At 42.3% G+C, this 12426-nt stretch overlaps 1 protein-coding gene across 1 annotated transcript in view; it reads left to right on the forward strand.

Annotated features, from left to right (window-relative positions):
- The window catches only part of LOC127607295 (guanine nucleotide-binding protein G(i) subunit alpha-2), a 35091-nt gene extending 23625 nt beyond the window's left edge, over window positions 1-11466 (forward strand). The window contains exons 5-10 of the mRNA XM_052075488.1: window positions 1897-2057; window positions 7521-7649; window positions 8527-8656; window positions 9449-9602; window positions 9893-10085; window positions 10519-11466. Of these exons, the coding sequence (XP_051931448.1) occupies window positions 1897-2057; window positions 7521-7649; window positions 8527-8656; window positions 9449-9602; window positions 9893-10083 (765 nt within the window). The 3' untranslated portion in view covers window positions 10084-10085; window positions 10519-11466. The remainder of the gene's footprint in view (window positions 1-1896; window positions 2058-7520; window positions 7650-8526; window positions 8657-9448; window positions 9603-9892; window positions 10086-10518) is intronic.
- The last annotated feature ends 960 nt before the right edge of the window (window positions 11467-12426 follow it).

The raw sequence follows: 12426 nt of genomic DNA on the forward strand, positions 1-12426 counted from the left end.
TTCAAATAATCAGGATCATTCTCATGCTGCATCAGAGCTCGCTGATGAGTTGATCGTCTGAATCAGATGTGTTGCAGACGGCTGCAATAGGCTCCAGCACTGCGACGACCTTCGTGAGGAAAAGCGGATTAGAAAATGGATGGATAGATGGATGGATGGATTGAAGAATATCGTCGTCCATGTTTAGCTGCTCGCTGCCTCACTCTCGTCTCGCATCTGTCAAATTCAGCAATCTTGCCAAGGAAATGTACTGGATACATAACACATATCGATAGAAAGGCAGACAAGCGAACTAGAATTGAAACTCATTTTATTACCTTACAGTATATTCTTTATGATGCAAGTTAGACTCTCGCCGCGCCTGACCGCACGGCACTGACGCTAGGAACGACTGCTTTTCTGCGTCATGCCAGCCGTTGTGAATAGATGAATGTTCATATCATGCCAGGGTATGCCAGAGATGAGAAAATCCAACTCCGTAGGAAAGAGGTCACAAAGCAATCCATAAAAATGCACATTAGGTTAACTAAATACTCCAAATTGTCCGTGAGTGTGAATATGGTTGTTTGTCCCAACGTCAGCTCGGAAAGCCTCAACCTCTTGTGCGACCCTTGTTAAAACAAGTGCAATAGAAATTGAATAGATGGATGGATTTTGCATTACAGTATGTCCTGAATATCATCCGGTTAAGTATGAAAAGTTATAGTTGGCCTGATTCAAAGGCGCATGACCTAACATATTCATGCTTGCTATCTGAAGTGGAATAACGAGACGGTAAATTAGGAAGCGCGGGTGTAATGGCATGAATTCAAAAGTCATATCGCATATGAATGAATGAACCTATTTATGTGCAAATAGCACAATTGAAGTTCAAAACTAGTCCAATGTTCATCTTTCTTGTCAACTCATATACTATATCCTTTTATCACTTGCAGCTACTGCTCGTCGGTAGAAAAATAAACATTATTTTTCCTCAACAATCCCACTAAAGCCTAATAAATCAATTTAACAGTGCCAGTCATGCTCCATGTACTGTTTCCATGGCAACTTGAGGCTGAGGACTCTGTTGTCCCATACAAGGGAAACAGATTATGAGACTGTAATAACTTAACAGGCTCAATTTAATCAATATTCAATATACTGTAGTAAGGAGTTACGGTTAGAGAAGATGGATGGCTGGATGAAATTCAGTCATGACTGAAACTCATTCAGTGTATAAGTTTAAAGCAACTTTCGTCATTATATAACTACCTCATTATGGGTGGAGGTAATTTATCCATATCATTTTGTTTTGGGAGATTGGCATTTGACATTTTTTAAATCACATTTAAAGGGATGTATCTGATGATCATAGCGCTAAAAGTAACCCAAAAAAAACGTAAAGCATAACCCGTGACCCTAAACCCCTAACGCTAACCCCGTAACCGCTAACCCTAGAACCCAACCCTAACCCTCCAAACCTAACCCCTACTGCTAACCCTAAACCCAACCACAACCCTAACCCTAACCCCTAAACCTAACCCTAGTTCCAACCCCCAACCTTAACTCCCAAGCGTAACCACTAACCCTAAGCCCCAACCTTAACCCTTTCACCCTAACACTAACCGTAACCCAATTCACAGGCCTAGCCCGAACCCCGGACACTAACCCCTTACCATAACCCCTAGCCATAATCCCTAACCCCAAGTCTCTAACCCTAACCGTAACCCCCTAACCCTAACAATAAACCGTAACCCTGACCTCAACCCCCATCAACATGGATCAACAACACATGTGAATGTCGCCATTAGAAAACAGCAACACAACCTGGAAAGATTTCCTCAAATCTAGTAGCATATTCCGTTATTATTCCCCATGCAGAATTTTCATTCGTGTGTCTCTGTGTGGCCCCAACAGGACGACGCCCAGCAGCTCTTCGCTCTGTCTGCCTCCGCCGAGGAGCAGGGCGTCCTACCCGACGACTTGGCCAACGTGATCCTGCGGCTGTGGGCCGACGGCGGCATACAGAGCTGCTTTGCCCGCTCGCGGGAATACCAGCTCAACGATTCTGCGGCATAGTGAGTGGGAATCTGTATGCTTTGCAGGCACGTTTCCAGTCAGGGAAATAATACAGTTCGCTCCTGATACTGCCTCACTTTTTCAGCAGTTCACATGCAGTCTGCTCCAATTCACAACAGTGTCCCACCATGATAAATGTAAATGCAACTTATTGAGTTGATGTCTTTCTTGTCGTTCTTTTTCCTCAATTCGCACAGTGTTCAAAGAGGAAGTGTAGCCATGTTTGTCTGCACTGTGGTGCTTTATTGATGGAATGTTTTGCGCCACGCGCGGGTGGTTATATTTCTTCAGATTTAGCGATGTATCGAGTTGTCCCTCTTTCATATGCTTTGTCTGTCCTGGAAAACCTGCTTTGACCTCCCCGGGGAGCCATAGAGACTGGCAAGATATCATCTGTTACCTGATTATTTAGCCTTCCCTGCGGTTTGATTCTTTAATATGTCAAGCAGATGAGAGCAATCATCTTGCCGGATGGCTGGGAAAAAAAACAGTAAACTATGACAACAAGCCTCGTGATGATGAATCCCTGAGTACTTTCCTTCATTATTGAAAGTGCACATGTTTTGCCACAGCTGCTCGCATGAGATGATAATCCCAACCTTTAGAAAAGTCTCCCTGGGTTCACTATGATGAACTATGATGACCGTTGATTGCAAACCAAGTTGCTACTCGTGGTGACACTCAATTTTGAAAATCAATTCAAATGATTTTTGGCCGATGAATAGACTTAAACAACAAGAGTCAATCAACTGTAATTGAGTTCAGTTAATTTTCCATTAGGCTGCTATTTGCACAAACGCGAGTGCCATTTTAAAAAATATAATACATGCAAGCAATTCAAATGTGGAACTTTAATAATCCTTCATCATGGTGTTAGTGTCACCCTTTTGTTTGTGGACTGCGTTTATACAATGCAAAAGTGTAGCCTAGTTGCACTGCAAGTGTAATTAAAGAAATATCACCTCAAACTCAATTTCGACATTTGAAAGGCTCAAAGTCACAAGTTCATTGAACTCAACTCACTTCGCAACAGGGAGCATTTCAGCAAATATTGAAAAATTAATGTAAAAAAAAGAGACTTCAAGCTGTTTGCCGTGCAAGTTGAAGCTTAATGTCAAACTAAACATAAAACAAAGAGAGTTACTTGTTGTGTATGTAAAACAACCACATCACTGTCAAGGGCTGCTAGCTTTATACAAAAACACAATGTAAAATCCCACAGACGGGATTAAAATAAACAAAACAAAGCAAACCCATCTTTGTGGCCAAGTTATTACTGTTAAAGCAAAAGTTATTGGAATACAAGTGGTGTGACAGCACATGTGCACAGACAATCCAGCAGGCACATATTCATCTTCTGCGACAATAATATTCCGAGTTGTAAACCCCTTCTCCATTTGTGTCTATATGACTGTACTATACTGCCTCACACTGGACAAAACACACACCACAAGAAGCATGGGGATTAATTCAGTTTAATCACTTTAAATTTTTTTTTTTAAAAAACAAATAAAAACGTGTGTTGACCAGCATCCATGTGTGGCATTTTTAAGGGGCAAGAAAGAGCCAGTGTACCATGGCAATGAGTGTATGGAATGTATCCTGGCCAGGAATTCGGACAGTGAGAATAGTTCAGTTTGATCCGTAGTGCTGAAAAAGACTCAGTGTCATGAAAAGTGCCGTTTATATTTTTTCCTCAAATGAATTCAAATGCAAGGCCTGCTAAAAATACAATTTTCTGAGTGAAACAAAGGCTGACTGGGCTAGACAAGCTCCCAGATGGCCATGAGGATGTTGTTAATGATGTAATGCCGCTGTAAGTGAGGTGGGCTGTAAACACAGATGGGCCTTCACTTGCTCACTGACTGACAGCCTGCTGGAGAATGTTTGCATGTTTCCAAGATAAGACACCCCTTTAAGGAGTCTTCATGAGACTCATTCAAAGCCACAAAACGACTTCTTTGGTTGGAGAAGATGCACAGTATATATTTTTTTTTTCGATCACGTCCTTGATTTGGCATAGAAGTAAAGTTTGAAAATCAGAAAAATGAACTGATTTTACTGATTTTAGTGAGTTACGCTCTCACAACTACCCGACACCTTAAAATTAGGCCGGTATCTGTTCATGGTGTGGTTCCTCACCCATCCAAAGTTGTGGGCTGTGCTTTGGCATGGAACATGAATATCAGCGACTTTTTCCAGCTTTGCATACTGCCTAAAATATTCAATTAATGTCCCATTGTCCCCTTAAATACATGAACTCATTGGCAGCAGGTGTGGGTGTTGGAGGGGAAGTCCTCCTCTGCCACCTGATGGAGACACACAAGAACAGGATCATGACATTTTGTCATCCCTTTAACTTTCACTGTAGAACGACACCTATCATCACATTAATAAGTTAATAACGTCTTTTTCAACTATTGTTTAAGTTTCTGTCATGAGGGGTTGGTTCCAAGAAAATGCTTACAATGTCTCTTATTTATTAAATATGAGAATTTAAAATTTTGGTAGAGATTTTAGCAAGCATGATGGAAGTTGACATGTTTGATTTGTTTTCGCGGGCCATAAAAAATAATGTGGCGGGCCAGATCTGGCCCCCGAGCCTTGAGTTTGACACCCGTGCACCAGATAAAAGAGCAAATGGAAATTAAAACCAGAAAATAAAGTGCCCTTGAAGATGTGCTGTTGGAGTTTTGCTTTGCAGTGGACAGATTACTCATTATCATTTTTTGTTAGTGTGAAACGAGTCCAAACGTTGGACATTTTATCTTTTATGCATTCTTTCCTCCTCCATCAAGCCAGTTTATTTCTGCGAGGAGAGGGGCGTTCGTTTGCCGTAGCATTAGTCAGTGGAAAAATGATCACGGCAAAGCATCGAGGTGGAGATTTTGCCTCGGCGTTCTTTTGTAATGGAATTACTTGACTTCTTTTATGAATCATTTCTGTCCTACTTCGCTCTTGCTGTTATCTTGTCAGGTATTTAAAATCAATGTGGAACTTGCTTTGCTGTAGGGCACTTCTGCTTCTAGGTTTGATGAAAAGGAGATGAGGATTATCCCGGGCGTAACTGGTGATCTGATGTGTAATGTTGACAACCTCCGTCATCATGTGTCCAAATCAGTAGTTTGCTTGCTCGGATGTTTGAAAAAGATCCTTGGATAATTTGAACGTGGCTCACGCTGGAAAACAAACTCTTTCCTATTTGAAGGAAGAAGTACATATGACGCATCCACTGCATAGAGGACACATGACCGGCCCCCTCCTGCTTGCACTACTGCAGGAGCTGTAATAACCATCCATCCATTTCCTACACTGCTTATCAGACATCAAGTGTCGGCCTGAACAAGGTCAACCAAATGTGTAGACAAGCGGAGTCAGCGAAACAAATTTCCATCTGGTGGAGTAAAAAATGAATGATATAATATGTTTTCGGACAAGTTCATTTAATCTCAAAACATCCATGAGTCATTTGTAGTCAAACGCACTCCCAACTGGAGTCATCATTTATTGCAGCAGAAGAGAATTTCCTTCATTAAGAGCTGCTGACCTTCAAAAACCACGCTGTCCTTTTTCTGTAAACAGCAGTTTAAAAAAAAGAAAAGAAAAAAATGCACCTTTGGGTGAGTTTTATGGTGTGGTGAGTGAGCATTTTGATTCTTGGTTGAGCAGGTGGCATGCCATCATCTATGGCCTCATCCATCATCTCGTTTCAGGTGCTCCTGTTCAAAAAGAAAACTCCGCTAATTGAACAAGTATCACCTCAAATGCTGGCGGTGTGTTCGGTTTCAACCAGGCAAACAATTTCTTTTTGTCTACGTCCTACCTCTAAACTCACAGCACTCCATGAGCGCCTAGCAGCACAAATGAACCAGCTGCTGTGGGATGGGACTCACCGAAGATGGCTAACCGAAGGGCGAACGATCCTGATCATGAAGGATCCCTCGAAGGGTGCAGCCCCATCCAAATATCGGCCAATAACCTGTTTCTCCTCAACATGGAAGTTCATGTCAGGCATCATTGTGGCTTAGATAAGTGGACACATGGATCAATACATGAACGAAGCACAGAAGGGCATTGGTAGAGGCACCAGAAGAGCCAAACATCAGCTCCTGGTTGACAGAACAGTCGCACAAGACTGCAGGTCCCGGCGTACCAACTTGTGCACAGCCTGGATTGATTACAAGAAAGCCTATGACTCGATGCCACACACATGGATCACTGAATGCTTGGAGCTGTATAAGGTGAACGGGACCCTAAGAGCCTTCCTTGCAAACTCGATGAGGATGTGGAAAACCACACTTGAAGCCAATGGCAAGCCACTTACCCAAATGTCCATCAAATGTGGCATATACCAAGGTGATGCACTCTCCCCACTGCTGTTCTGCATAGGACTGAACCCACTAAGCCAAGTAATCACCAAGACAGGCTATGGATACCGCCTCAGAAATGGAGCTACAATCAGTCACCTCCTCTACATGGATGACATAAAGCTGTATGCTAAGAGTGAAAGGGACATAGATTCCCTGATCCACACAACCAGGATCTACAGCAGCGACATCAGGATGTCATTCGGGCTTGAGAAATGTAGTCGGATGGTGCCTCAGAGAGGAAAGGTAGTCCGCACTGAAGGGCTCTCACTCCCTGAAGGAACAATAGCAGACATTGAGGAGAGCTACAAGTACCTTGATATACCACAAGCCAATGGCAACCTCAAACTGGCAACAAGGAAAGCAGCTACGGCCAAATACCTCCAGCGAGTGAGGCAAGTCCTAAGAAGCCAGCTCAATGGCAAGAATAAGACCCGGGCAATAAACAGCTATGCCCTGCCAGTGATCAGATGCCCTGCAGGAATAATAAGGTGGCCAAAGGAAGAGATTCAGACCACGGACGTTAAGACCCGAACGCTCCTAACCATGCATGGAGGGTTCCATCCCAAATCCAGATCCTGTGGGACTTCCAGATCCAGACTGACAAGATGGTAATGGCGAACCAACCAGATATCGTGATCATAGATAAAGGGCAGAGGAAAGCCGTTGTAGTGGGTGTAGCGGTCCCAAATGATGGAAACATCAGTAAGAAGGAACACGAGAGACTGGAGAAATACCAAGGGCTCAGAGGTAAAGGTACCAAGGTAAAGGTGACAGTCGTGCCTGTGGTGGTCGTAGCACTCGGGGCAGTGACCCCCAAACTAGATGAGTGGTTGCAACAGATCCCAGGAACAACATCGGACATCTCAGTCCAGAAATGTGCAGTGCTGGGAACAGCAAGGATACTGCGCAGAACCCTCAAGCTTCCTGGCCTCTGGTAGAGGACCCGAGCTGAATGAGGGACGGACACCACCCGAGGGGGGGTTTCGTCGCTTTGTTGTTCGGGATCCATTTCCAAAGTTTTGCCATTTGTAAAATAAGCGCCTCGTTTTGAGCGTGTCAAAATATTGATTCCCTTCTCAACTTTCTTTGTAGTTACCTGAATGATCTAGAGAGGATAGCCAAAGCCGATTACATCCCCACCCAGCAGGACGTGCTGCGAACTCGTGTCAAGACCACTGGCATTGTGGAGACTCACTTCACGTTCAAAGAGCTGCACTTCAAGTAAGGCCGCACCGTTGCGGATTTTCCTGCAGTAAAAAATGACCACCAATCCCGCCCACTCACGCTAAAAACGCATCAAAGCGGCGCTCACCTGCTCTGAAACAAAAGCCATCACCAACAGAAAAGTGCTCATTTCGACATGAATCGAACCTTGAAATATGCAACTGCGCCAAATTAAAACGGCAATTGAAAGCTTAATTATTATGATTACCCGGAGAGTAAATACATTTGTTCCACACCCCCACATTACATTTGTCTGTTTCTAAAAACTGATTTTTATGCACGGCAATAAAACACGATGAGATGCAGCCTGAGCACTCGTGCGGGATACTAATGGACCGACACCGCCGCTTACAGAGGATGTATGGACAGCGGTGGTTTATGTGTTCAAACATTTGATAAATGGGCCTGTGCTAACAATTATGGAAGTGCATATAGATGAGAACAATATGTCTCTCAATAGTAGCTCAGTTACACCGTCTGAGTAAACTTGAGTGGTCATTCTCAAGGTTTATGCAACAGTCCAATAAGTGATCTAAAATGTTTTTTTCTTTTGTACTTGTAAATGGTCAAAACAAATTTTCAACCCAGGAGTAGTAGCGGTGATGATAGTAATGTCATTCAAGTACCGGTAAACAACTTTCAGTCTTTTGGTGAAGCATTTCTTCAGTGTCTCTCATTGATGCCGGTCGGATGCTTTTAGACCTCCTTCACTTCCAAAAGCAGGCTCATAAAATGTTAATGTACGTCCAGGGATTACATGTCACCTGAACTTTCTCTCTTTGTGTCTCTTTGTACCACTGGTCTTGGCTTGCCTGCACCTCGTACACACATTAACTCGCTTATGTGTGTCCTCTGCGTCACCTCTGCCTTGCAGGATGTTCGACGTGGGAGGCCAGCGATCCGAGAGGAAGAAGTGGATCCATTGTTTTGAAGGCGTCACGGCCATTATCTTCTGCGTTGCGCTCAGCGCTTACGACTTGGTCCTGGCCGAGGATGAAGAGATGGTGAGGATGGCATGTTCAGTCTGCTGTGGCATGTTCATCTCCACCCATGATGATTTTTCGCTGTTGTTACAAGGCTTTTAACATGTCTTCTTGTAATTGCATAATTCATTTCTCTCCTACTAAGTGAGTGTTCAAATCCAAAGTGGCTTGAACCGTTTGACCCCAATTATTTAAAAAGGTTATGTGTTAAATGCTTCAACATGCCCCAATGCGAGTCCTTGCTTATGAAATATTGAACAATAGCTCCCTCTAGTGGCACACTGAAAAAAAGAATGACTCCAGAAAACTTTTCTGCCCAAAGAGCATAGAATTTTGAGAATTTTGGCGTGATTTCTTTAAAAAAGTGATCAACTAGCCACCTAATTAAGTAAAAAAAACAGATACAGAACCTACACCTATAAAAGTTTAGCATTAAGATTAATGTAACCGTAATCCATAATGCTATTGTGTCTTACATACAGTATTTCTTATGCCTACACATCCCATCATGCACTTAAAGGTTTCACATTGCAACAAGAACACTTTCCACCACCGAGCTCAGGCCTCCACTCAGCCATTGGAAAGGCTGCGGACTCCTAAATTTTGCCATTCAGGGTGTAAGCATTGCTAGCTAGCTAGCTCGCTAACTGCATGTTGTCGTGGTAGATAAGGGGCACGTAATTCTAATTAAATTACAATTGTACCAGATATCTTGGCACACACTGCATATTTTGCCTTGATTTCAGCTACTCTTGGCTCGATTGTAGTTTTCACACGGCAATAGGGATGCTTAATGGATGACCTCTCCCCTAGAATCGCATGCACGAAAGCATGAAGTTGTTCGACTCCATCTGCAACAACAAGTGGTTCACCGAGACTTCCATCATCCTCTTCCTAAACAAGAAGGACCTCTTTGAGGAGAAGATCACCCGTAGCCCCCTTGCCATCTGCTTCCCAGAGTACACAGGTACACGCTGAACTAACATTTATTACCTGAAACCTTTAGCGCTGTAATATCTGAAAAAGTGTCTCTATTTTTTTTTCCACAAATGACCAACATTGAGTGAACCCACTCTAGTCCTTAGTGGCTCAATTACACCTGGCACACTCACAAAACAAAAATGTTTCCCCATTTAAAATATTTAACTTAAATAAAAGTAATGACCGACACTGGTTGATAACCTCTGGGGGGGAAAAAAAATTTGCTTCAACTGATAAACTCCAAAAAAAAGTTCTTGTTTTTTTTTTTCATTCAAGGGGCCAACAAGTTCGATGAAGCAGCCAGTTATATCCAGACCAAATTTGAAGACCTGAACAAAAAGAAGGACACCAAGGAGATCTACACCCACTTCACGTGTGCCACCGACACAAAGAACGTGCAGTTTGTCTTTGACGCCGTCACTGACGTCATCATCAAGAATAACCTGAAGGACTGCGGGCTTTTCTGAAGGTGAGGTGCTTCGCAGCGATATAAAGTCTGTTAAGGTATTTGGTGACACCCCTCCCTCCATACACAGTCACACACGTACACATACTCACCAGGTGGTCAGGTGCGGTCCTTTTGAAACAATACTAAAGATGTTGTTAATAATAATAATGCATTCAATGAATTGATTCTGACAATGATTCATAGATTTTGATGCACACTGTTGTCATATCATAAATATCAAATATGATGCCATTCACCACATTTTTCAGTGAAGCGATCAAATCCACCAAAATCGTGTGACACCACCTGCGCCACAACTTAGACCTGCTTCCTAAGGTTTCATCTACTTTCTGTCACCACATTGAGAAGATCGGAATGAGCATGTAAAGGGTTCATTGTCAGTTCATCGACAGCTAATGGTTTTGTTTTGTTTTGTTTTTCGGTTTTGTGGCAGGATGTCCACACTGCATGAGAAACTACGGCAACCATGTGACGATGACTGCTTTTCTTAATGAAAACCGCGACAGACGTAATCTCTACAAGAGGGGAAACCTTGAAAGAACTTCAACAATTTGTGATTGGCTACCATCGCTGTGTAACGTTGGTCCTGCATACCAATGCATACAAAGTTGTCACACGCCTCCTCTCTCTTTTACTCTTGATAGTCCCCTGAATGAATGTTTGAGCACCCTCGTCGGATGAGAGGAATTTAGCAGCCACTCGTGTGGAAAAATGAGTTGGCGTTCATTGAATTGTTGGAACGCATGTAAAATGCACAAAGAATATTCCTCACCCATCAAGAAGATCTTGTGGTCATTTTGATTTAAGTTGCCATTTTTCTTCACCCTTGACTTTTTTAAGATGTTCATTTTCCCCTTAAGGTCGATTAAAAGATGGTACAAAACAATATTTTATATCACATCAACTCATGTTAACAACTGTTTCAACATGTGCAGAATGTGAGTGGCGGTGTGGGGGGGAAAAATGTCTACGCCATTTTCAATTATCAATGTGATAATTCTCACAGTATTCCCCTGCATGACATTCCATGAATTAGCCTGTACCCACTCACACCCGTTACGTACCACTTGTACGTACACTCAACACAATCTGTGAGGTTGTAAATTATGTCTGTTGATGATCTACTGTAGATTATTGTGTACTCTTTGTTTCACTCCGAGTCTCTCGTTTTGACTTTATGTTTGTGCCTTGATATCTGTTTACGCGTGGATCTTCACATTTGTTCTTCACACTGTTCAATTAGGGCTATTTCTACTCTGTACCCATAGCTTACGATGCATCCAAGCACAGAGGTTGAACGATGATGTAGCGCATCTTGTTTGTTGGTATTTAAAGTACAAATCATTTGGTTAATGTAAATATTAAAAGTTTGGTCCTGTGAGGTTTTATTCTCCTGTCCTTTTGTCCAAAAACGTCATATTTTTAGCAACGCTGACGTGAGAATACAGCGAGGCACCGCATTTAAGATACAGTTTATGAGATTTCCATGTGTAATTGTAAAAAGAAAAACGTAACATTTTTCTAATTTTTGAAGAAGAAAAGGTCAATACATTCAATAGAATGGACTCCAAGTCCCATTTGTTTAGGACATTTAAAAGGGACTGGCACTAATTCAAGGTTATGAAAATGAAAACAATTATTTCAAAGATTGTGTGTACGTACCTAATGTTTTGGCTAGAAAACATGTTTCTTTATCTCTCTTTTAAAAGTATTACTTTATTTGTATTGATTTATTTTTGAGATTATTTCTTTCAAACGCACGATCATTTGTGCCTTTGCCTAAAACACAATTTTAACAGCAACAAACAAGAATTGATTGATTTGAGAGCACTTCATGCAAATGTTTAGACTTGTGTGACGATGCCTATTTCTTGACATGAATGAGTTAATTTCCATCAGTCTCCGGTCTGAATCACATAAGTGCGACCATTCCTCACTTGCAAACGAAATGAGAAGGTGTGCCGTGGTCAAATGGTTTGTATGCAATTCAAAACCGCAATAGATACCAAATAATGCAAAATTTGTATCATAAAGTCACGAGAAGAGGTGTGCAGAGTGTTTGTATTCAAGCACCATTAAAAGAAACCAATGTTTATGATAAGCGATGTCTTGACGCGGCCGCTAGGTGGAGCCTTATGCCGGGGGTGCACTGTCGTTCTTCAACTGGTGCTCGACGACCACGTTTGATTTTTTTTAAACGGACAGTTTGGGCCAGACCATTCATTGCTGAGGGAAAAATAAAATAATTAACGAACAAATAAACAACTGCAGCACGGTGGGTGACTGGTTATGGGTTCAATTCCGGCTTAGCCCTTCCTGTATGGAGTTTGCATGTTCTTCC

The sequence above is a fragment of the Hippocampus zosterae genome, chromosome 9 (assembly GCF_025434085.1).
Source record: "Hippocampus zosterae strain Florida chromosome 9, ASM2543408v3, whole genome shotgun sequence".
NCBI classification, from domain to species: Eukaryota; Metazoa; Chordata; class Actinopteri; order Syngnathiformes; family Syngnathidae; genus Hippocampus; species Hippocampus zosterae.